This window comes from Astyanax mexicanus, chromosome 24 (genome assembly GCF_023375975.1).
Source record: "Astyanax mexicanus isolate ESR-SI-001 chromosome 24, AstMex3_surface, whole genome shotgun sequence".
Classification (NCBI taxonomy): Eukaryota; Metazoa; Chordata; class Actinopteri; order Characiformes; family Acestrorhamphidae; genus Astyanax; species Astyanax mexicanus.
Genome location: NC_064431.1, coordinates 20498897 through 20523448, shown reverse-complemented (window position 1 = coordinate 20523448; position 24552 = coordinate 20498897). Strand labels below are relative to the sequence as shown.

The window sequence follows — 24552 nt, the reverse complement described above, 5'->3', positions numbered from 1 at the left end:
CTTTAACGTGTAATCTTGGCACTGCTGTGATGCGGTCGTAGGCTGAGAAAATGTGATTGGTTTGGTTATAAACACTCCATGTGTAGGTTCCATAGCTGCGTTGTAGCTGCGCTGTAAGCTCTGCATTATCAGCCATTTTAGTCAAAATTGTGGAAATCTAAGCTTTACAGGCCACCTTACATTTAGCTAACCCTATATTAACTCTTTCTCTCTCATATTGCATTTGGTTTGTATTTGGTTTCTAAGCGCTGCATCGTTGCTAGGCTACCTGTATGTGGAGTAATACATGGAGAACTTCGGTTACAGTGCATTACCGGCTGATAAAACACCTCTCAGCCAATCACATTGCAGTGCCGGAACTAACTGTGATATAATAAAAAATAAATATGGATAATTGTTGCCACGTATTGATATGACAGGATGAAAACAATACAATATATAACACATTGACAATATACTTTCCCACCTTTAATACTGTCTCTCTCTCTCTCTCTCTGTGATGATCTTGTTGGCATTTTCCTCATCTTTTTTCTCCACCATCAATCACTCTTTCTCCTACTCTTCTTCTTCCCGTTGCTCTGTTTGTTCTTATCTGGCTCTGTGGCCAAGCTGTATATCAGAGCTTTTCCCATGAGTTCTTCTCCTCTGTCTGAACACAGTCTGACCTTTAACCCTCATTCTGTAGTCTGTGTGTGAGCTGGCATGTCTGTACTTGTTTTTGTACTTATGTTGTGCAAAGATGTCTGGACTTTGTAGGGAAATGATGGGAAATAGTTATTATTCACAAACACATAAGCACAGAGCAGATTCACTAATGTTGGTGGCTTTTACACCGTATAATAAATAGATAAATGGACATATGAAACTTCTGTTTCAATGCAAGTTAAACCGCTTTTGTTTTCCTGCATGTGCTCCGTATCAGTGCAGGAAATTCCCAGACCTTTACACGTGCAAAGCTGCTGATGAGCTTGTGAATAAACCTCGTAGGGAGTCTTACTCCTCCTCCCAGTCCATCACCAGCAAACGTCAATATCAGCACTGGTGACTGGAGGTCTTTATGTTGTAAAAAAAAAAAAAAAAAAACTGATCCGTGATACCAAAACCAGTATTTGTTTAGAACACTAAGTTTGCAAGGAGATCCCATTAATGTGATTGGTTTGATATGTCAACTTTATATAAAAAAAGTCCATTAAATTGCGATAAATCCTGTGACAAGTTATTGTCCAATTCTCTTTTTTTTGTGACAGGTCTACCTATGAGTTTTTAGTGTTTTCAATTCCTGTTGCTTATGGGTTGCTATAAACAGACTCTAACATCCTCCTTATGCTCTATACCAAACACTGTATGTTTAGGGTCATTGTCATGCTGGATTGTCTCCTTCTGCGTCTCATGTTTTCAGCTGCATCCAACCATTTTTCTGTAGGATTGCCCTGTATTTAGCTCTCTTCATCTCCACATCAACTCTGACCAGCTTCTCTGTCCCTGCTAAAGAAAAGCATCCCCATAATATGATGCTCCCACCACCACGTTTCACAGTGGGGATGGAGTGTTCAGTGTGATAAACAGTGTTACTTTTCTACCACACTTTTCATTTAGACCAAAACTCAACTTTTGTCTCATCTGACCACAGCACCTTCTTTCACACGTTTGCTGTTTGACTTATTTTAAAGGTGTTAAGGTGCTTGGACATCTACATAACTTGGTTTTGGTCTGATCAGAGGAGCAGCCTTCTGCAGGTTTCAGCCTGCATCTACTGAACCACGGTACGGTTTGTTTGCAGTGTAAAAACACCTTTTTTTGGATGGTATTTTGGAAATTCATATCAGTTCCTAAAGGTTATGGCAGGCTATCGTCATCCTTGTTTCTTCTAAACAATAGAAAAAGAAAAGGAACTGACGTGAGAAAGAATGAAAACAGAGTTCTTTAATTGTGGAGATTTCTCTTGAATTGTTCTTTAATTGACTTGCAATGGTTGAAACAGGTGGAACTTTTAAATGGTACAAGAACTTAAGGTCAGATTTATGACCCTATGAAAGGACTGCAACAACATATTGCATTTGTATATGTCTATGTATGAGCCCCAGTCCTGTCTCTGTATAAAAACAAACCAATGTGTGTCAATATCAAGGAAAAAGCGTGAGAGAGAAAACAAATCCAGAACAAAGGGCTGCGTTAAGACATTCCTCTAATAGCCAGTCAGGGATTTAGATCCTCAGCCAAGAATATGCTCATCCTCATCTCATATCATGTGATGGAATGCTCTCTCTCTCTCTTTTTCTCTCTCTGGGTTTCTCTCTCGCCCCGTCTCCAGCCTGGCTGATATTTAAGAGAACATTTATTCGTTCTCAGCAGGGCTTAAAGCCCAATTCCGGACATTTCTCATTCATCCATTATGGTGGTTCAGAAGGCCGCTGTCGGGGGAAATAAACTGCTTTAGAGCGGAGGGAAAACGCTCATCAGATTCACGGCTCTGAAATTCTGTGATTAGAGCGCTCATCGCTGGAGATTGTCATTGAAATGAGGCGAGGCAAGAGAGGATTAAAGCCCGATTTGGACTCTCTCGTCATCTCGGGCCATTTTTTAGTGCGAAAAATAGAGTTTTTTTTTATCATTAATCAGCCAAAAAATTAATTCTGTTTGTGTTTTTTACCTCAGACAAAAATGTTAATGTCGGTGAATCCTTAGCCTTTAGCACGTGAGCTCCTGCACTGTGTGGGACGTGGCAGTCTGTGCTAGAGTTAGGGAGGGTTGCAGTGATAATCGAGGGGGTATAGTCGGTCGGTTGTTCAGGCTGAAGTTAATTTGAGTGTTTGTTTGCGTTGCTGAATAAGACAGTGCTGAGTCAGTGCTCTCCTTGCGCTCCGAGACCTGGTGTCAGCTGCGGGTGAGTCACTGCAGCTCAGCCTCGTCAGAGAGGTAAATATGAGTGTCGAGAGAATAAAGAGCACTGTGGAGTCAGTTTGAGGACCTGAGAGAGTCTAACAGAGAGGGGCTATTGAGGCTAACAGATAAAAATGAAGGGAAATGTATTATTAGTTCATTCTACAAACAAATAAACAAAGTGCTAACGGCTAAATGCTAATGATGGCACAATACAAACAATTACAATAATAAAACATGGGCTAAACTGCATCTATTAAATTAAGAAACATTATTTAGTTAGAATTACAATTAATATATCAAATTTTTCGCACTATAAGGTGCGCACTTATAATCTGGTGCACCTTACGTATGATATCGACCAGTCAGGTTGTAAGGAGCAGTAAAGCCACTCTGCTGAAGTGCAGCATTATAAATTAATTTTCAGTGAAAGTTTCTCTAATACCGAGTCTGAAGCAGTATTATCATTTAGCCGCTAAGCACAACACTGTAGTCTCTGTGTTTAATGTGTTAAAACAAGCTACGTTGGCTGAACAGCTAGCTGATAGCGCCCTGGCTTAGCGGAAGAGCATTTATTAGCCCTAAGCACTGCTGCTAACCGTGCTAAAATATTGGAAATCTAAACTTACTGTAAATTAAAGTGCTTTACTCACTCAAACAGGAGAGAAATTTGTGTAGATTAACACCCAGCACTCGTTTGACTTTGAAAGATTTTTTTTTAAGACTTACAGATTTGTTAACTTTTGTTAACTTAGCCTTATAATATTGTATGAAAATAGACCAGAAAATAGACGTTATTGATAGTGCACCTTGTAGATCTGTATTTTAAAAAATCACATATAACGTCTAATATAATACAAAATAATTTGTAGTAGATTGGGCTGAATACAGGACAAATATGGACAAAACGTTTCAGACACCTGCTCATTCGTTTTTGTTTCTAAAATCAGTAGTAGTAAAAGAGTTGATCCTGTTTTTGTTAAAGTAACTGTCTTTACTGTCTAGGAAAATAAGACTTTCTACTAGAATTTGGAGCATTGCTGTGAGGATTTGATTGAATTCTGTGACGACAAGAGTGTTAGCATTAGCAATAAATCAGCTGAACTGAATGTGTGAGCTGTCTGGTTCTGTCTGGTTGAGGGAAATATTTCTAGGTCTTGTGAGTGTGTCTTTGTTTGTGTGTAAGTGTGTCCGTGCAGTCCTGGGGTGGAGGGGTTGATGATTAGTGGGGGTGAACAGTAGTCATCAGTGTTTTTGACTCATCTGCTCTTTGACTCACCTCTGTCTTTATGCTGCTCCCTGATGAGTGATGGCTGATGGACAGTGCCCGAAGGCCCAGCCTGTCCCTCCTTTCCTCTTTCTTTCTCTTTCTTCCTCACTGCTGTCTGCTCTCCTTTCTTCCTGCAGTCGTCTGCGGCGGCACACTAACCCGCTCATGTAAAGACCTCTGTTATTTAGGCTGAGATTTAGGCCTGGATTTGGGTATTTTTAGCCACCTGAGGCTGATTCACTGTGTGCCTGCTTGTTCACACCCACCGACTGATTTCTGCCCGCTGAGCAAAACAGTCGGCGTGTTTACGAAGCCAGTCTGTTTTTAGGCTCGCTAAGCTGCTCCTTTCGGGCAGGAAGAAATGCTTCCGGATAAAACTTCCCCTAATACACTCCTTGGCTCTCTCCCTTTAACCCTTACAGGCCTAGACCTGTTATTGTTGCTTTGTACTGGGGAAATTTGGCATAAAATATGGAAGTTGTGGTTAGCTTATTCTAATCTGGTCAAGCCTAGTATAGCTAAGCACTGTATTAAAGATGTCCTTCCGCTAAAATCCACTTTTTCTTGTTCTTTGTGAAATACTAAAGGTCTCTCTGAGTTTTATATGATGCTGCACATGAAACTCTTCCTTAACCCTCCATTATCTGCAGTAGCTAGTAAAAGAAAATATTCACAAAAACGAGCCGATCAGGAAAAGCGCTCATGTCTACATCAACTTGAGGATTAGTATTCACGGCCTCCACCACCTTGGCTGGCGACCGCTTACAGGCAGAGCTGAAGACAGACAGGCACGTCTTGTCAGAAAGGAGCTAACAGTGCTAGGAACAGCATGGCAGAACAACTCGTTCCTGTATTATTGGTGCAAATAACACATCAGTGTTATATGCTTTGCCCAGTAATTTAGAGCTAAGGAACAAACAGTTAGAATTTGTCTATGGAACACCACCAGCAAAGTACAATTGAGATAGTTAGGTGTATGTTTAAACACATACCAATGGTGTATTTTTACTTTCTGGACCTGAACTACCCACCTCTGTGTAAGTAAGTAACAATAGGTTTACATAGGATCTCCAGAGGATTTTATGTTTTACAGAGACTCTAAGACTAGGTCAGTGGCTGAACTGTGCTTAGAACTGCATCACACATGTTGTAAAGTAACATATGACATTTCAAAGACTGTTATAAGTGTAAAAACATCTTTATTTTAAAACGTTTCGAACTGTTGTTTGTCTCATTGCCACTGACTATCCCCCCCCACCAAACTCCTCCTCTGGACTAAAACAGCGTTATGCTGGATCACCGGAGCACTTTTTTCACAAAAGTAACATTTATTTATGCTAGAGACCACAACTACACATTTTAAAATGAATAAAAAAACGATAGAATAACAAATTTAAAACCAAATATATGCATTTTGAATAAATTTTTTTTAATTGGCACAAATGTCTGTCTGTCTGTCTGTCTATGTATCTGTTGGTTTGGAAAGGTTAGCATTTAACATACTTGGCGTATCACTTAACATTCAACTACATTTATCTGCTTTCCCATAGGACACGCATTTTCCATCCATCCATCCATCCATTTAGCCATCCATCCATCTATCCAATAAGAATGCACAATATTTCGTTTCAGCATAATTATCACAATGTAGGCCTGCTCAATTCGCAGCTGGAATCTGGATTCAGTGTATCCAAGTTGGGCGATATGATAAAAAATATAATATAACAATGATTAGACAATTTTTGCGCTATTTACTTCTTTACTTCAACTTTTTTTTTGTAAACCAATTTGATTCAGTTTTCAAGCAAGAAAAAAAATTACCAGACCAAAAATTATTAAGGTACAAATAATATATATAGAGAGAATGTAGCTACTGTTTTATCTACTACTTCCATCATACTAATTACAGTACTTCATTTAGTTAAACAGGATGTGTATGGATGTAATTTGAATGTACTAAGAAAAGTTTAATGTATATCATACTAAAAGTCACAATATGATGAACAGTTGTCATATTACCCATCACTCCAGATTCGCAGTCCGGATTTGAAGACCTGGGTTCTACAGCATGGCTCCAAAATCCATTTGAAGCACCTATATTGTTTTAAAGAGTGAAGGCTAGGCAACAAAAACAGTGAGCGAACCCACATCGCTCAGATTTTGACAGTTTGACAGACATTCCGATTCAGGATTCCGAGTCGTTTTTATTATAACTGTTATATATTTTTCATTCCTGTTCAGTGTGAGGCCTAGGCCAAATGCTCTAGTTCCCCAGTTTGGGTTCTGAAGTTCAGACATGAGCCTCCCTATGAGTTTACAGCCTACAAATGTTCTAGTGTTCCTCCACAAACCACTCGGCGGGTTGTTCTTGGCAGCTCGTTGGCAGCGCTTCGTATATTTTACTCCTGAGCGCTGAGAAATACTAATTATGCCGGATGAAAGAAAAACGAAGTGAAACGCACACCTCGGCTGCCAAGAGAAACAAGCCCCTCTCGTCCGAAAAGAGAGAGAAAAAGGGACTAAATAGGAGTTTTTTATGCTAAAATTCCTAGAGTGTTATGATAATACTTAATACCATCCTATTGCGGCTCTAAACATTTTCGTGACCTTAGTGCACGCGATTCGGGTCAGCTGGAAACGGACCGGAGAGAGTGGTGAAAGTCAGCTTTCCGAAGTTTTGGGCTTCGGAAGAAGAGATTCCGGGCAAGGTTTTCGTTGAAGTCTGAGAGGAACACACATAAACACAAACTCGTCTCAGTCTGGAGGTCTATAAGACAGTATAGACATGAAAAAAATGAAGAAAAAAAAGCATATATTATACAGTAAAAAAGTCGCTGAAGAGACACATGGCCAGCTGAGCGGCATGTTGCTCTTGGACGGAGTTCGAGGTCATGCAACAAGCAATCTAATGTGATTGAATGAATATATTTTTTCGTCCGGTCTTTTCAAACCTTGACTCCAGATGTTTGGCTTCTTAGTGGGTTTTGTTAGAAGCAGAGAATACTGTTTCTCTTTATTTTAGTTTCACGTTCACAGACGTCAATCCTCTATACCTACTGAAAAAATAAAAGTCGCAGCTAGGGTGCCAATGGTCTAAAATGTTCACGGTGTCCCTCTCGACATGGCATATCATTTTTTTAAGAATTGCGCTAAATCATTAACCGAATAACAAATAATAATAAACAGATTAAAAAGAATAATAATATTAATGTATCACAAAGATACGTAGCATCAAGTATTAATATTTTTTTATTAAAACATAGGAGCTTTATACTCCATAAGACTTGCCCCCAATTTGACTAAAGTTACTGCTGCATTACTCCACATGGTGGCGCTAATCAAATAATTCGGGACAATATCTTATTGTGAGATGCCCTGTGATTCGCATCGCCAGACACATGGACTAGATGGCGCCTGTGGGATTTAACTAGGATTTCGTTTCTATAGAAAACATTACGTGGATTTAAGCAGTTTTTCTGAGCTGGATTTTTCGCTGATAGTTGATGACAGGCTAAAGGCAAAATGCTAGTCAGATAAACTGTTTGCTGTGATATTTTTTTGATAATACTTACTGCAGAATTCTGAAGTAGCTTCCCAAACACCAATTAATCAGTTGACAAATATAGCTACCCAACAGCCAATAAAAAAATAGCTTAGTTGTATCTGGGTAAAATTTACACAATCCCACATGATCAATAACTTTCCAAAAAAAGACAGCAGAGAGTGAGATGCAGGAACACCATATTTAATGTCTAGCATACAACAAAAAAAGAAAGTCATCTCATCATTTGCTTTTGTATTTGCTGATATAAATTAGTACTTGCATCATAAAAATATTGAGAGCAGATGTTTATCAGAATATTATCTTCAGCAAATAATATTAACCATCAGTTTGACCCGTCTATTCACGTTAATCTTAATTCTTTTTCTTTACTTGGTAAAAAAAAAATCTCTCTCGGAAATGACTTTCAAACTTAAGAACCCTCTTTCTGTAGCCTTTTCTGAACTGTGTTATGAATGCTAGAATGAAGCGTAGCCACGATGCTAACAGCCAAGCTCAGTCCGGTTAAAGCCGCAGTGCTACCAGACACAGCGGATGGCCTTGTCAGTGTTGGAGTAGGTTAGTCACAACTGTTTTTCTGTACACTTACAGATGGCTAAAGATGCCATTCCAGCTAATCCCATAAATGCTTGGGTTGGTGATAAATCTGGGGACTGGACAGTAGGGGTGGGCAATATTATATTGTATACAATATATTGTGACAGAGAAACTATTGCAGTGTCTGGGTGAGCTTTGTCCTCTTGAAAAACGACGTCAAGTGTGTGAAATGTTTTTGAGTACATTGTATGTGTTGGAGGTATGTCTTGTCAGTGTTGGAGTGGGTTAGTTACGATGCTAACTGTTTTTCTGAGTTGGATTACTTTCAAATAGTTGTTGACAGGTTGAGAATAGAACATGCACTGGTTAGATTGAATAAGCCTTGTTGTTTTGCTATGATATGTTTGCCATAACCACTAGACTTATCTGATTTGAAACAACCAACAAAACCAAACCAGTTATCACTGGAACCCTGATCACAGCATGTCTACATCTTTTTTTTCTTTCTCTTTTACTTCCCTCTCAGTCCAAATGAAAACAATCTCTCTGCCATGTGAGAGTGTATCAGTATGGAGTCCATATGTTGAGAGGTATAGATTGGCTGAGTAGCGAAGTAACGGAGTAATGGACTACCACCCCTTATGTGTGCGGAACTGGCCTATAAAACTGCAGATTCAGTGTATGTGTTTGCCAGGTGTACTGTAAGCATCAGTTTTCGTCAAAGTAAAAAAAAGGAAAGAAAGAAGTTCAGGAAAGAAGTGAGAGTGTGTGAGAGAGTGAAGGAGAACATCTGGAGAATGGAAGTTCCTACTCTGACCTTAAGCCGTGTTTTAAGCACAACTGTATTACTACAGTATATGTCCAAAATATTTGTGGACAGCTACTTTTTGTTTTTTTTACATTGCACACATTCTGCTGAAAGAAATGTAAAAATGCACACAAACAAGCAGCTTGTTAAGTCCCTGAAGAGAAGCAAATATTGCCAATAGAATAAGACTGTATTGGAGCAGAAAACATAAAGAAAAACATACTATATTTCAGACTATAAGACGCACTTTCAGTGAACATCTATTTTTTGGTCTATTTTCCTACATAAAATGCACTGGATTATGGATAATAAGGTGTATTTAAAGCGACAATAGTAGGAAACAAGAGTGTCGCCATGTTTCCTTTCTAATTCTGCAGGTCTTGCCACTGGGGGCATCTAAATAAACAAAACTGTAATTCTTAAAAAATACATTTTCTTTTAAATTCAGCTGAGCACTAGATGTTGATCTACACCAAATAGTCTCCTGAAAACTCCTTATTTGTGTTTACCTACAGAAAGCTTAGATTTCCAGTATTTTAGTGCGATTACCATCAGCACTAGCCGTGATTAGCAGCACTTAGCAACAGCACTACCCTTAGTGTTCCTGTTAGCCAGGGCGCTATCAGCTAGTGGATCATCCCACTTCTTTTGTAGCTTGTTTTAACACGGTAATCTCGCAGGCTACAGTCCGATATATTCACCTCTGAATGGCGAAAGAGTTAGCTCTGCAGTTAGCGGCTAATGCTAATACTGCTCCATGCTCAGTGCTGGAGAAACTTCAGTAATACTCCTTTATAATGCTGGATTTCAGCAAAGAGGCTTTACTGCTCCTTAATACCTGACTGGTACTTGATTTTTGGGGAAAGTAAAGAATTTGAAGTGCGCCTTATAGTGCAAAAAATATGGGTAATATAAGTCTACTGGAACCTAGGCAAAAGCTAGCTAGAGAGTAACCAGTCAAATTCCTTCAGCAGTGTTCCCAATGCCGTTTCTTCTTAAACTGTTACACAGCAGGATAAAATCTTTTAATAGCTTTAACTCTTTTAAACTTTTTAAATAGCCTTGATTTCGAACGAAACATTGAATAATGAGAAGGTGTCCCAATACTTTTGCCCATGTAGTGTACAATGCACTTTGATGTTCATTGAGAAAGTGCAGAAATGTAAGCTGAGGATAGTTCTGTTGGGTGAGAGTGGAGTGTAAGCAGTGGATCGTACTGTTTGTGCTTGCAGGAGTGAGGGGGGTGTTTCAGTTAAAAATAAAAATGCACTGTGGTTTCTGGTTCTTGAGAAGACTGGTTCTCGTTAGTGTACAAAGCCATAACTGTGCTACTCTAATTCACATCAGAAAGAAAACAAAGTGTTTTGCATTCAGAGAACAGTAGAGTAGAGGTCAGCAGAACTGTTTCCTGTTTCTCACTTTCTCACTAAGCTCTACCCTATAACTATACTGCGATTTAGAATTTATATCGTCTAACCTGGAAACAAAATGAGATACATTCAGGTACGGATGCATACAGGTTCAGGTGGCATCAGAATGCAGAACATTTGCCCTGTAAACTTGTAGGTTGCCAAAAATGTCCCATAAATGCTTGATTTGCGATAAATAATTATTACTGGGTTTACTTTGTCCCTCAAAATTGCATAATATATGAAGAAATCAGACTTCATTAGCAGAAAAACAGCTGAAGAATGTAAACAACAGACCTTAAAAACAGATACGCCAACAACTTTAACACAGCTTTCCTTACAAAACGAAATATTTTTTAATAGTTATTTAAAAACTTTCTGTGCAGGATCAATGCTGGGCTTGTCTGGGGGGACGAGAGACACTTTTCTCTGAGGTGTGGATTGATTGCACAATTCCATTTGTCTCTTTTCAGTGAATAATTGCTGTTTGCTGTTGTTTTTCTTAAATTTTACTCAAATAACAACGTTCATATGGTGAGGAACAGCAGCAGGAGCTCCTCAGATAAAGTGCTGTTTTCATTTTTCTCCAGGCATGATGAAGTGATTGATTCCACAGAGCTGGGCTACCATTACTCCAGTCTATTTGCATGTGTGCTGTATGTTCTTCTTTGGCAATGCTGTTCTACATGTGCTCTGCAGCACCTCTAGTGGTATGGCGGTATGTGAAAAATGCCTTCAGTATACCAGATGAACCGGGATACCATCCAGCACTACCCCCAGTATTTCTCACCAGGAGGAACACCTACTCAAAACTAGCCTCTGAGAGCTTTTCTATAGCATAGCCACTTTCTTAATCAGACCACACTTGTAGTCATTTACATATCTGCTGTCTAAAATACAAATGCATGCTTTTTTGAGTTTTGCAGCAATCAAGAATAGATTTATGTAACCAGTATGTATTTAAGTCAATGGCAGGCTGAGGACTTCTGATTATTAAAGAACTGTATAGTCTGAGTAGCCTAAAATCGATTAGTGTTATCCCTCGTTACATTTTCATTGCTAATGCTGAGAGGACTACATCGTTAACTGGTTTAATGACATGAAACTGATTCAATAATTACCGCTATTAACTATCAGTTAACTAGGCTCTTTTAATGATGTGTCATTTGGGTCATTGCAAAATAGATTATAATAGATTTTTCTGATACATTTATACATAGATTTTTTTTATTTAAGGGAAATGATGATTGTATATGTTGCTGGCACCAAAATGGGCTTACCACCATTATCCTTCTCTTATATCTTAATGCCAACTCATAAGTAAACCTAAGTTTTTTTTTTATTATTAAACAAAATTGTAATGAAAAAAGACTTTCTTTTAGGGTGTTTTCACACCAGCAATGTTTGGTCCAGTTAAAACAAACTCTGGTTCGTTTGTAACTTTATTGCAGTTCGATTGATCAGGTGTGAAAACAGTAATCGCACTCAGGTGCGGATCAAACGAACCGGACCGAGACGAGTGTTTAAAAGCACAGCGTTTCAGCCTTCAGTGTTAAAGCACAGATATACGCACTGGAACACAGAATCTTCTCGCTGTTTTTACTTCTTTCGTATATGTATATTTACTCCCATGCCACACAGACAGCTCTGACCAATGAGAGGACAAAGCCTGCTCACATAGTTTATTGGTTCGCATTATGGTGCATTTTGGCACGTTTTGGTCTGTGTGAAACCAAATTTCCAGCACTAAGGCTGAAGCATTTGCGTTTGCGGCTAACTGCTAGCGGAACCCTGCAGACAGGACTTCACTCTAAACGACAAAAGAGCTAGCACAGTTAGCGGCTAATACTAATGCTGCTCCAGCAGTGCTAGCAGGAGAAACTGAGAACTGAAACTCCTGTATAATGCTGTACTTCAGCGGAGTGGCTTTACTGCTCCTTACAACCTGACAGGTAAAATTCATACATAAGGCACACTGGATTATAAGGTGCACTGGATTATAAGGTGCGCTGATGTTTTTTTTGGGAAAATGAATACGGTGTGCAGAATAATTGTCCAAAAAATACGGCATCTGCTACAGAGAATCCTATTCAATTGTTATGACTTATTTCAGCATTGGGCACAACCAGAACTTGAAAACCTTGAACAAATTTACAGTAGTTGAATGCATCCTTTATTTAAGTTGGTGTCTGTCCACAAACTTTTGGACCTGCTACAGTGTATACACTGCTTTTTTTTAGATTCAAAACATCTAAAAATACACGCTCTTAAAATCCTGTACACACATAAAACATCTCCGGGCATCGGTTGGCATCGCTATAACAGGCTCACTTAAGATAATGACAGATAGCAAATCTTAAACGATGGTAGCAACAGGCACTTTGCCGCTGTGGCATCTTATGCTGGGGGATGTGGTTGTGTGTATGTGTCTGTGTGTGAGTATGTATGTGTGTGTGGGCAGTAAACAGGCAGCGTCAGGCAGTCTCCTGGGCATGTGGCGGGAGGAGTCAGGACTGTCTGCTCAGAGCCAGAGGGCAGAATGTAACACTGAGGAACAGCCTCGGTGCCAACTCACACACACACACACACACACACAACCGCTGCAGGGTGAACCAGGAGAGGAAGAAAGAAGCTTTGTCCAGCCACGGGTCCGATCTATATCAGAAGAGACAAGCAAGCTGCCCAGCTACAGTCCACTGCCAACCATACAACAACCAACTAGAACCTCTATACAGCTCCAGATAAATTTAAGAGATCAGTTTTTTTTATTTTATTATTTGTAGGGTTAGAAATCCAGATCAAGGCATTAAGTTGATAGAAATTCGGCCTTCAGGAGTCGCTGTGTTTTCCTCCAAGCGCACTGTGATGCTACTCGGTAATGCTGCATCATTAGCAGCTGGAAAAGAGGCGGTGGCTGACTTCACATGTATCGGAGGAGGCATGTGCTAATCTTTACCCTCCTGGTGTTGTGGCGTCACCAGTGATGGGGGAGATACAGCTGAGTAGCAGCTGAATGGGAGGGACAATTGGCCTAGCTAAAAAAAACAGTTCAAATCAGAGTTGTATTTAAGAATTATAATTTATAATTATAATTTGTAAACTAACATTTGTGAAATGCATTTTTACAATATTTCTTTAGCCGAGTTGCCTCAGTGTACTCAGAGTATTATGACGATGTATTTCTGACATTCTGATTTGATTTGATTTTATAAACATTTATTTTATTTAAGAAAATATAGCATAATAAAGATGTATATTTAAATAAAAATTGCTATTTAGTACGTGTTTATTTTGTGATAGAAATTGTAAGCTTTGATACTGTGGTGTCAATAATAATTAATAATGAATTTAAAAAAAAACAAAAAAAAAAACCTTAAGGCACAACTAGTAAGTGTTCTTTCTTTTTTTTATTGCATTGACAAAGTGTCAGATTAGGACTCAGTATCGGCATGGACTCAAAATCAAATAACTTCAACTCAGACTCAGTCTATTCTGTTAACTACTGACAACCTTTCTTTTCAAATTCCTAGTAGAAATATTTTCATTAAGAGCATTTATTTGCAGAAAATAAGAAATGGTCAAAATAAGGAAACAGACGCAGTGCTTTCACTGAACCTAAAACATTCATTTAATTCATGTGAATGGTTAAAAGGTTAGAACAGCAAATAGTACAATCTAAAAGGAGTTTGTTTCATCACCAGACCTAACCCATCACACATACATTCTGTTAATGAGGTCAGATGAATGAACATAGATTCACACAGTGTCCTGACATGCACCCAGGATGTTCAGTGGGTTATATGTCACTTTGGAACTTCATGAGTTAAAATAGAGGACAGAGTGCTGTAAGGAACTTTAAAAAATGAGCTTTTAAAAGGTCTGTCACACACAAGTCACCACAGGTTTATGATTAATGTTTTATTTTAATAAACAGAAAAAAGATAAATATGTTAAGTAAGTGATTTTTTTTAAACATGATTCGATCTGTGATCCATTAAACCCCTAATTTGAAGCATCTTTTTTGTGTGTGTGTAGCTCAACTTATTACCACAAAGCAGAAGCCGCCCAAACTCCAGCCCAAAGTTCTTCCAAAATCCTCTCTCTCTCTTGCAGTCTTATCCCATCTTATCCTACACTGATGGCACAATCTGAACTCCTAAAATGCTCCTTTAAAAAGTCCAAGAACCCCTTGTATTATAATTATTATAATGAATTATTTCCTGCTCTGATCTGTTTGCGCTGCTCTGTATTTGTATTCTGTGTGAGCCTTGTTTGTTTGTTATTATTATTTGTGTCCTTCAGGCAAAGGGTATTGCTGCAATGAAGGTGATTTTAATCCTGTTTGTTTATTTGTTCCATTGTTTACCAAAATGCTTCCGCGGTTCTTAAGTAATGAGATGGTAATCCATTCGTGTGCCAGGACTTTATTAATTACCGCTTGTTCCGTTATTTGTTTGTTTGTTTGTTTTTGTGCCGAACGTCTTTGACTCCTTGAGAGTGACTCGTAAAAAGTAGCTCGGATAATAAACGGAAAAGTAAACTTCATAAGGAAGAAGGACGAAAAGGATGAAAGGAAAAGAGTGGGATCTGTGGAGAAGAGTAGAGATCAGAAGAGAACATTGGACAAAAGTAGAGTTTAGAAGAGAACAATGGGGAACAGTTGATAGTAGCAGAGAATAAGGAAGAACTGTATAGAGAACAGTAAGGGAGCTGTATATAGAACAGTGAGAAAAGGTGTAGAAAAGCTGAGAACAGTGAAGAAGAGTGGATAGCACTAGAGATTAGTGGAGAAGAGTATGAAACATTTGAGATCAGTAGAGAGCAGTAGTGAACAGTGGAGAAGTGTACAGAACAATGGAGAACTGTGGGTGGAACAGTGAAGAAGAGTGAAGAACATTAGGGAATAGTGTGCAGAACAGTGTAGAAGATTGAAGAAAAAAGAGAACAGTGGACAACTGTAGATATTAGTAGAGAACAGTGAAGAAGAGTAGAGAACAATTGGGACCACTTAAGAATAGCAGAGAAAACGAAAGACCTGTATAGAGAACAATGAAGAGCTGTATAGATAACAGTGAAGAGCTGTATAGAGAACAGTGAAGAGCTGTATAGAGAACAGTGACGAAAAGTGGAGAAGAGTGGAGACCAGTGAAGAAAAGTGAATAACAGTAGAGATTGATGGAGGAGAGTATGGAACAGCCAAGATCAGGAGAGAACATTAGTAAACAGTTGAGAAGAGTTCCGAACAATGGAGAACTAAGGGGAACATTGTGCAGAACAGCAAAGAAGATTGGAGAAAAGTAGAGAACTGTATATATTAGTGGAGAAGTGTAGAGAACAATTGGGAACAGTTAAGAATAGCAGAGAATAGGAAAGCTCTGTCTAGAGAACAATGAAGAGCTGTACAGAGAATAGTGGAAAAGAGTGGGGAACAGTGAAGAAGAGTGGATAACAGTAGAGATTGGTGGAGAAGAGTACGGAACAGTTGAGATAAGGAGAGAGCAGTAGTGAACAGTGGAGAAGAATACAGAACAATGGAGAACTTAGGGGAACAGTGTGCAGAACAGCGTAGAAGATTGGAGAAAATTGAAAGATTGGAAAGCAATGGAGAACAGTGGAGAACTGTACAAAATACTGGAGAATAGCGGAGATCAATGGGGAACAGTGTGGGATGGCGCAAAAAGTGGAGAACAGTGAAGATTACTGGAGAACAGTGGAGAGCAATAGAGAAAAGTATGGAAGGATGGAGAACAGTACAGAATATTGGAGACCAGTAAAGAACAGTAAATAACTGTGGAGGCCACTAATACAAAGTGAAGAACAGTATAGAAAGGTCAAAGACATGGGGGAAATGGTAGAGAACAGTAGAGATTGGTGGAGAACAATTGAAAACAGAAGAGAACAGTGGAGAGGAAAGTAAGGAAAAGTGGAGAACAGTAAAGAACTGCATAGAACATTGGAGAAGAGTACAGAACAGTGGAGAACCATGGATAATAAAAGAGAACAGTGGAGAACTGCAGTGCATATTGTTAGGTAATGGTATGCTGGCATTGAGGTGTTGGGTAACAGTCTAGACGTGGTGCGAACTGCGTGCTAGCTAGCATGGGGCGGATATTGCAACCATATGGGCTCTTCCCATCAGGACCCCTGTCCCGACTGCTGCTGTTGCCTTTCCCAGAACTGGTGTAAATTTCCCACAAGCTGACCCCTCTCTCCTGCTGGGGAGGAACCGTATGCAGAGGAACGGTCACACTTCAGAAAGATCTCTGCATGCTTTGGCAGATTGTTGGACTGGAATAAAGCCTTATAAGAATAAGTGTGCTGTGGCAAACTGTATAAATGAAAGATTGCTCTTGTATCTTGTTGGGTGGCTCTAGTCTGGATAGAAAATTAGATATTTATGGCTATCGATACATAAAGGCTTAAACCTGGCAGGCCAAGGAAGTGTCGCAATGTAGGGAAGAGATTTCGGGAAACCACTTTGATATGTGTTGGTGAGCAAATTTGCTCAAATTTGAAGCTTTGTTATGAGAGGCATCATATGTGGCCACAGGATGTTGTGCACATATATCGCTTAGCTGTTAGTGTGACTGTGTCTGGCTGACATACATCCTAGGTTGCAGGGAATTTGTCAAAACAAGCATCTTGCTACTCTCAGGCTAAGTCTGTCCGTTGTAGAGGCATGTCTCCCAGCAGTCAATGATCTCTCATCAAGAGGTACACTACCCAAAAACAACCTTTAGCCTCTGAGAGCCTTTTAAAGGTCAGTGGAGGAAGCACTTTTGTTCCCCTCTTGTGGCAAGACCTAGTTGTCTGTTCAGACCTCACCCGTCGACATTTACATCCAATCGCTTCCATGGCCGCAGGTGTATAAAACCTAGCACCTAGGCATGAAGGCTTATTCTACAAACATTATTGAAAGAATGGGTTTCTCTTTGGATCGCTATGAATTCCAGTGTGGTTAGGATGCCAACTGTGCAACAAATCCGGTCGTAAAATTTTCAGTACTAAATATTCCACAGTTAACTCTCAGTGGTATTATAGCAAAGTGGAAGTGAGTAGGAATGAAAGCAACTTGCTCTTTCAAAGTAAAATGAGAGAAGCAGGGCTTTGTGTGGCCTTCGGATTAGCTTAATAACCCTACGTATAACCTTAATATCTTCATGGAATGGGATTCCATGGCCAAGCCATCACCAAACGCAAAACTGGCACAGATAGTTTTGGCAATATACTGTATATGCATGCCAAATTTTGCAGCAAAGCTTTGCTAGATGCCTCCTCTTTTCACTGTTTTCTGGGATTTGGTAGCGAAATGCTTAGCAATGTAATCCTAGAGCCACATTGCCATTCCAGAAGAGGACTCAGGAAGCTTTAGGGCATGTTTTTTAAAATGATGGGGCTGTGAAAACTGGACCAGTTTACAGGTCCACAACTATGCAGCTGTTGGTATTATTTTACACGTCTCTGAGCTATAAGAGGATACTAATTACACAGTAGAAGACCTCATATTTAACACAGTTCAGGCCACAGTTGTGTCCATCTTTGTTTTATTTATCTTCCCCGTTTCTTGCCAGGTCAACCTCAGGCCAGGTCCACGCCCTTGCCTTCATCTTTATCCAGCTCATCAGAGGCTGCTGCGCTCCTGAGGAATGGCAGCAAGCCCATCACCCACCAGGCTCACAGTAATGGAGTCAAGAACGGAGCTCCGCTACTGCGGGCGGTGTCTTCGTCCTCCTCCACTTCAACGGCGCCTCATAAGAACACAAAGAAGCTGCAGTCGAACCCATCCATCAACAGCCAGAGTAGCAAGAGGAGCAAAGGGAGCTCCAAGTCTAACAGCTCCCAAATCCCCACAGAGGCCCAAGATGGTGAGTACTGCATCCAGAAGGAAATGGTACAAAATGGGGACAAAGAACAGGGTCAAAGGAACCCTAATACTGAATCGTACAAGCCCCAATCAGAAAATAAAGTCAATACAATACAGAAAATGTAGAAAATGCATCGTTTTGTACATTTACTTTGACGATTTGTTAATTCCAGTACTCGTCACCTCTTTTTCTGTGGACTTGCCTTTGTAATGTAATGCTAGCTGCATGTGGTTTCGCATTGTCTTGTTGAAAAATGCAAAGTTATCTCTGGAAAATATATCTTTTTTGTCTTGTAGGCAGCATGTATACTGTAGTACCTTACTCATTTACTCACTGATTCCACTTATGCCACTTTGTGTTGTTTCCTTGTATACTCGTTTTTTTGTCTCAGATTGCTGCGTCCACTGCATCCTGGCCTGCCTCTTCTGCGAGTTTCTAACCCTGTGTAACATCGTGCTGGACTGTGCCACCTGCGGCTCCTGTGCCTCGGACGACTCGTGCTTCTGCTGCTGCTGTGCCTCGGAGGAGTGCGGTGACTGTGACCTGCCCTGTGACATGGACTGCGGCATCATCGACGCCTGCTGCGAGTCCGCCGACTGCCTGGAGATCTGCATGGAGTGCTGCGGCCTTTGCTTCTCCTCATGAGAGCCCACTAGGGGGCAATGTGTCAATCGCACGGGACTCTTGAAACTTTGTGGCGATATGGGAGCAAACCAGGGCAGAACGGAACCAAAGAACACAAACCGAAGAAATGCAATCAGAGCACTTGTGGATGGCCTCGGAGACTGTAAGCAAGTGAGGAACTCTGTCGCTTCAAGAGTTTTCAGTTTGCGTTTGGATTTTGCGTAATCCTGGAATATTTCCTGCACATTGGAAATCTTGGACTGTATCGGTCGAATGGGTTCTCCGTAGAGCAGTGGCAAAGAACATCTACTTTTGAAAGGACAAGATGTTTCAGTGGTTGGTTCTTAAAAGCTCTCAACTTACACAAATGTGTTCTTTTATTGTGACTCCTTTTATTGTGACTGGACAATATCCCATTCAATGAAATTCTATTAAATCTATGCTACTATATACCTGTAAAACCAAAATGTCCAACCATTCTAGAGGTTCTGTAAGGGTATTGTTTTAAGAATCCTTTTTAAGCACTTTCATTTTTTTCAAAGTTCCTTTTACACCAATGACTGTAGAAAACATGGACAGTGCAACAGTGTCTTTTGAAAGTGAGGCCATCACAGATCTATCATTGGAGCCTCTTTTTACTGTGCTATATCATAAGATACAGGGGTTGGACAATGAAACTGAAACACCTGTCATTTTAGTGTGGGAGGTTTCATGGCTTAATTGGAGCAGCCTGGTGGCCAATCTTCATTATTGCACATTGCACCAGTAAGAGTAGAGCGTGGAGGTTCAATTAGCAGGGTAAGAGCACAGCACAACATTATATCTGACATAGCAGAGAGGACAAATTGTTGGTGCACGTCTTGCTGGCGCATCTGTGACCAAGACAGCAAGTCTTTGTGATGTATCAAGAGCCACGGTATCCAGGGTAATGTCAGCATTAACCACCAAGAAGGACGAACCACATCCAACAGGATTAACTGTGGATGCAAGAGGAAGCTATCTGAAAGGGATGTTCAGGTGCTAACCCGGATTGTATCCAAAGAACATAAAACCACGGCTGCCCAAATCACGGCAGAATTTAATGTGCACCTCAACTCTCCTGTTTCCACCAGAACTGTCCGTTGGGACAATAAATTATTGTGGTCTAATTAACTATTGTGGTTTCAGTTTCATTGTCCAACCCCTGTATGTCAAGGTTAGGCCCAATCCCATTTCACCCCTTGGCCCTACCCCTTACCCTTGTCCCGATTCTTTCCCGTTCCACCTTAAATGGTGTAACAGATGGCAGAATTTGCAGTATTTAAGGAAAAATGGAAAAATAACATCAAATAAAAGCTAGGTTACTGAACTTTGGCGCTCCTGATGTCTTATCCAGTGCTTGAAGAGTTGTCCCAATTCTTAGGGGGACAATTTCATGGGGTACTTAGGGGTACACTCGAAAAGAAGGCGGAGGGGTAAGTGGTAGGGCCAAGGGGTGAAATGGGATTGGGCCTTAGACTGAGGATAAACTGATTGACAGGCAGTCTTGGCTGGAACTGCAAGTCTACGTTACATGGAGTAGCTGAATTTTTACTAACTGCACTTTTACTAATGAAACATTACACATTTCTGGACAAACTGGACAATCTGTGTTTCTAAGAGATACATTTATTCTTCTTCTGGTCCTTTAGAATATTCTGTAAACTCAGTGAAGGCAGTCTGAGACACACACTGGGTCTGGGAGAAAGGGAAGGCCTCCCAAATAAGTAGACCACTGACTCTGGATTTGCCTCTGGTCTCGTCTGCAGACTTTAGTTGCAAATTCGACAACATGGCTGACAGTTTTAGCTTTGTTTTAATAGAAAAAAGGATACAGAACCACAGCGTCTATGTTTTCTTCAGTCATTGGTTTAAACAGTTTTAACTTTCTGGTTCTGAGACTTGATCTGGATAATAATATGGGTTTATTCTTTGCAACCTTGGACCATTTTTGGAGAGAAAAGGATTTCCACAATGTGCTGTGGTGAACCATCCCACAACAGTGCTCACCACATCCAGTGCATTGAATTGCAAATCAGTGGCTTTAAAAAACATGATGTCACCTCTTCAAAGCAATGCAAATTCAGATCGTCCGGGAAAAACGTAACCAGAGATCAGACTCGATTCCTTCGGTTTGGCTACACTGATTACACTCTCTGTGTGTTTAACCATCACTCAGCATAGACCACTAAAATCATCCTAAAGTGCATCTTTCTTTTGTCCTCTTTATGCCCATATTTGCATTCTGGGTCTGTCTAGTTCTGCATTGTGTTTACCTGAAACGTTGAATGGTAGATATGGGGATGATTCCATACCCAAATTAATGGCGTTCCAATTAAACATTCCAATAATTGTACCCTAATTCAAAACATTCCCAAAAGACATTTAGCTAAACCACAACTGGTTTGACAATCATTTACCACCAGTATTTTATGGTGGCAGATCTAATCCAAATGTCCTACTTTTGTGTAACAGTTTATCATTTTTAGCATTGCCACCGGTTAGCATTGTTAGCAATACCAGTTGATAACAACAAAAACCCTATGGAAACATGTCCACATATATAAAATTTTGGCCTAATAGAAGAGCGTATGTATAACTGTCTAATGCTACAACTTTTACTACTGTTGATTTGCAGGGCAGCCATCTTGGATTCTGAACTGAAGTGAGGCTTTCCCAGCTTTCCTACTGGATCATCCTTTCATAATCACCATTCAAGAAGGATAACAAACCACAATATGATATGACTACTGGCTACTGCCTGCTTTGCCTTGGTGTTGCTTACTGACACTTAATGCCATGTTCACACCAAGTCCAGCCCAAATCTGATTTTTTTTTTGCATATCTGGATTCAATCCAAATTGTGTCCATCTTTGATAATCTGGACAGCCTGAAACCATGTTAAATAAATTTTTTAAACTATATTTGCAGGTGGGTTTGAAACATGATTACAATCGTATTTGCACAGTCTGGATGTTCTGGACGGTCAGATCGGATTTTCGATTGCCTTTTGCATCATTCACGATGCAACAAATAACAACCTTATCAAATCCCGACTGACAAAACTTCCAGACCTCGTTACCACAGCGACACATATAGATACAGTATGTTCGTAATGTCCAGACACGCGAATACAATCGGATCATTTGCAATAACAGTGTGGACGGTCATCTGTAGTTCTGTAAATCCATATTCTGCCATTTTTATCTTCTGTGGTTAAAAGGCGTCTGTTTTGTGTGTGTGTGTGAGGCTTGTGTGTGTGTAAAGTCGCAGCTTGCTCTTCCCTGATTGGCTGGACGCAGTGCAGCGGCCAGATTCATTTGAATAAAATTGAGCTTTGTTAAACTTTTTCGCCGACTCAACGCAGCGACTCTCTCCATTGAAATTAATAGGATGCGCTGAGGCTTAATTGCTAGTGGACACGTACAGTAACTGATGCGCAATAGCATTAGCTTACATGTAGCATTAGTAATAGTATTGCGACTTAAACAATCTCATCGTTTAAAAGTTCCAGTGAACAGAGCGTGTAGGGTTCTAAACATCTGTAGTTTGTACAGAATGTGACCCCATTCATTCTGCTATTGAAATTTAAAAAGTTAGACCCAGAATGCCAAATATGGGCATATCAAGATGGCACCAAATGACGACCTTTGTTGACTAACAAAGGTTGTAACTTCAGTGGTCTGTGTCGACAACGCTTTCCAGTGCAGTTGGCCTCCTCAAAGTATGTACAGTTACTGTAGTGGCACACTGCTGTAGTCCTCCAGCCACCAGAGGCGCTGTTTCCCCTTCAGCTGCAGTTTTACGCAGGATTACTGAAGCCGTAATTTGTCAGATCAGGACTTGGCACAGAACACACGGGCGTGAGCTGGAGGAAGGGCTGTGTTTATTTAATATTTGATTTAATTGCAAATCGGATGGAAATGCACATTTCTAATAATGCTAATGATGCTCAAACATGTGAATGGAAAGGGCCGGTACTGTCGGTATCTCATCCCGTGATTTTTGGTCTTCCTTCTCTTTCTCTCTCTGTGTTTAATTTTCATTTATTTGAATTATATATTTTTGTAATGCTGGAGAGTATTACTAAAGCCCTAATCAGAATGCTTTGTGAATACACTATGGAAAGCAGTATTGGGAGATCTTCTGATTCATTGTTTCTTATGAAATTGAGAGTATTAAAAAAGGAGTTTGTCCTGCTTTTGTTGGAGCAACTGTCTCTACTGTATCTGCTGTACTGTAGAGCACTGCTGTGAGTTATTTCTTTCCAAACTACTCTTGCACTCTGGGAGTTTTACAGGGTCTATCAAGTTTATTCCCAGTTCGTTCTCATATAGTTTTAAAAAAAGTATTTTTTTGGCTGTGTTTTTGCATCATGTTTATAATAATTATACTATTTTTTTCATCAGAACTTTGCTGGGTGTTCAAAGAAACATTTTATTTTGATTCTCCCCATCCACCCAGTTCAGTGAAGTTTCTCCAGCACTAAGGCTGGGTGCAGCAGCATTAGCATTAGCTGCTAATGACAGGGCTAGTGCCCCCTGATAGTGCAAGACTGAGAAACAAAGATAGAGTCTTCAGAGTGTTCCAGTAAGCCAGGTTGATATTAGCTAGACTCGCAGTCTACAGTCCAATATACTCACCTCTGAATGGTGAAAGAGCTAGAGCTGTGGTTAGCGGCTAAAGCTAATGCTGCTGAACCCAGCCTCATTGCTGGAGAAACGTTACTGAAAACTCACCCTTATAATAATGTACTTTATTGAAGTAGCTTTACTGCTCCTTAATACCTGACTGGTAAAATTCATACATAAAGTGCTCCAGATTATAAGGCACACTGTCATTTTTTGGGAAAATTTACGGATTTTAAGTGCGCCTTATAAAGCGAAAAATATAGTATTTCATTTTGTCCGATTAGTATGAGAAAAAAAAAATCATAGTTTTCTTTTCCTGTTTTCAAGTATTTCATTTCTGATCAATTCTGATTTTTTACTTTTTTAAATCATGTAAAAAAAAGTAGGTTAAAATTATAGCATCACATTTGTTAAAAAAAAATGTAAAAAACAAACAAACAAACAAAAAAAAAAAAAACAAGGGGAAAAAAAATCTAAAAATATTTTTCTCATTTTCCAAATATTAGATCGTGATGGACAGAAAAGGAAAAATAGAGAATTGGAAAAATGATTTTCAGTAAAAAAAAAAAAAAAAAACTTTTTTCTTTAGTATGCCAAATGGGAAAATTAAGTTTAATACCTAATTTTTCATTTTCAAATGTACACTCAAATAGTCCAGATATAAATTCTTAAAATAAAAAAAAAATAATAAAAAATCTCAAATCAAATGACAATTTTTTTTTGTCAGTACTTAATTAATAAAAACATTGTTTTTTTTTCTTAGTTAAACAACATAATCCAGTGCAGTTTTTGATATACAGTTAGACAATTACATATAAATGCTGATAATTCACACATTACTTATTACTTATTTATTACACAGTTTCCAGGTGTAGTAGGATATCAAAGTGGGAAATGATATTTTAACTTATATTTATGGTTTTCATATCATACCATAAATCATACATC

General features: G+C 39.5%; 1 protein-coding gene across 1 annotated transcript in view; it reads left to right on the top strand.

The window, feature by feature from the left end:
• The window catches only part of mdfi (MyoD family inhibitor), a 77134-nt gene extending 52809 nt beyond the window's left edge, over positions 1–24325 (top strand). Inside the window, exons 4-5 of the mRNA XM_007247753.4 lie at positions 18038–18331; positions 18723–24325. Coding sequence (XP_007247815.1) covers positions 18038–18331; positions 18723–18976 — 548 coding nt within the window. The 3' untranslated portion in view covers positions 18977–24325. The remainder of the gene's footprint in view (positions 1–18037; positions 18332–18722) is intronic.
• Positions 24326–24552: the final 227 nt, after the last annotated feature.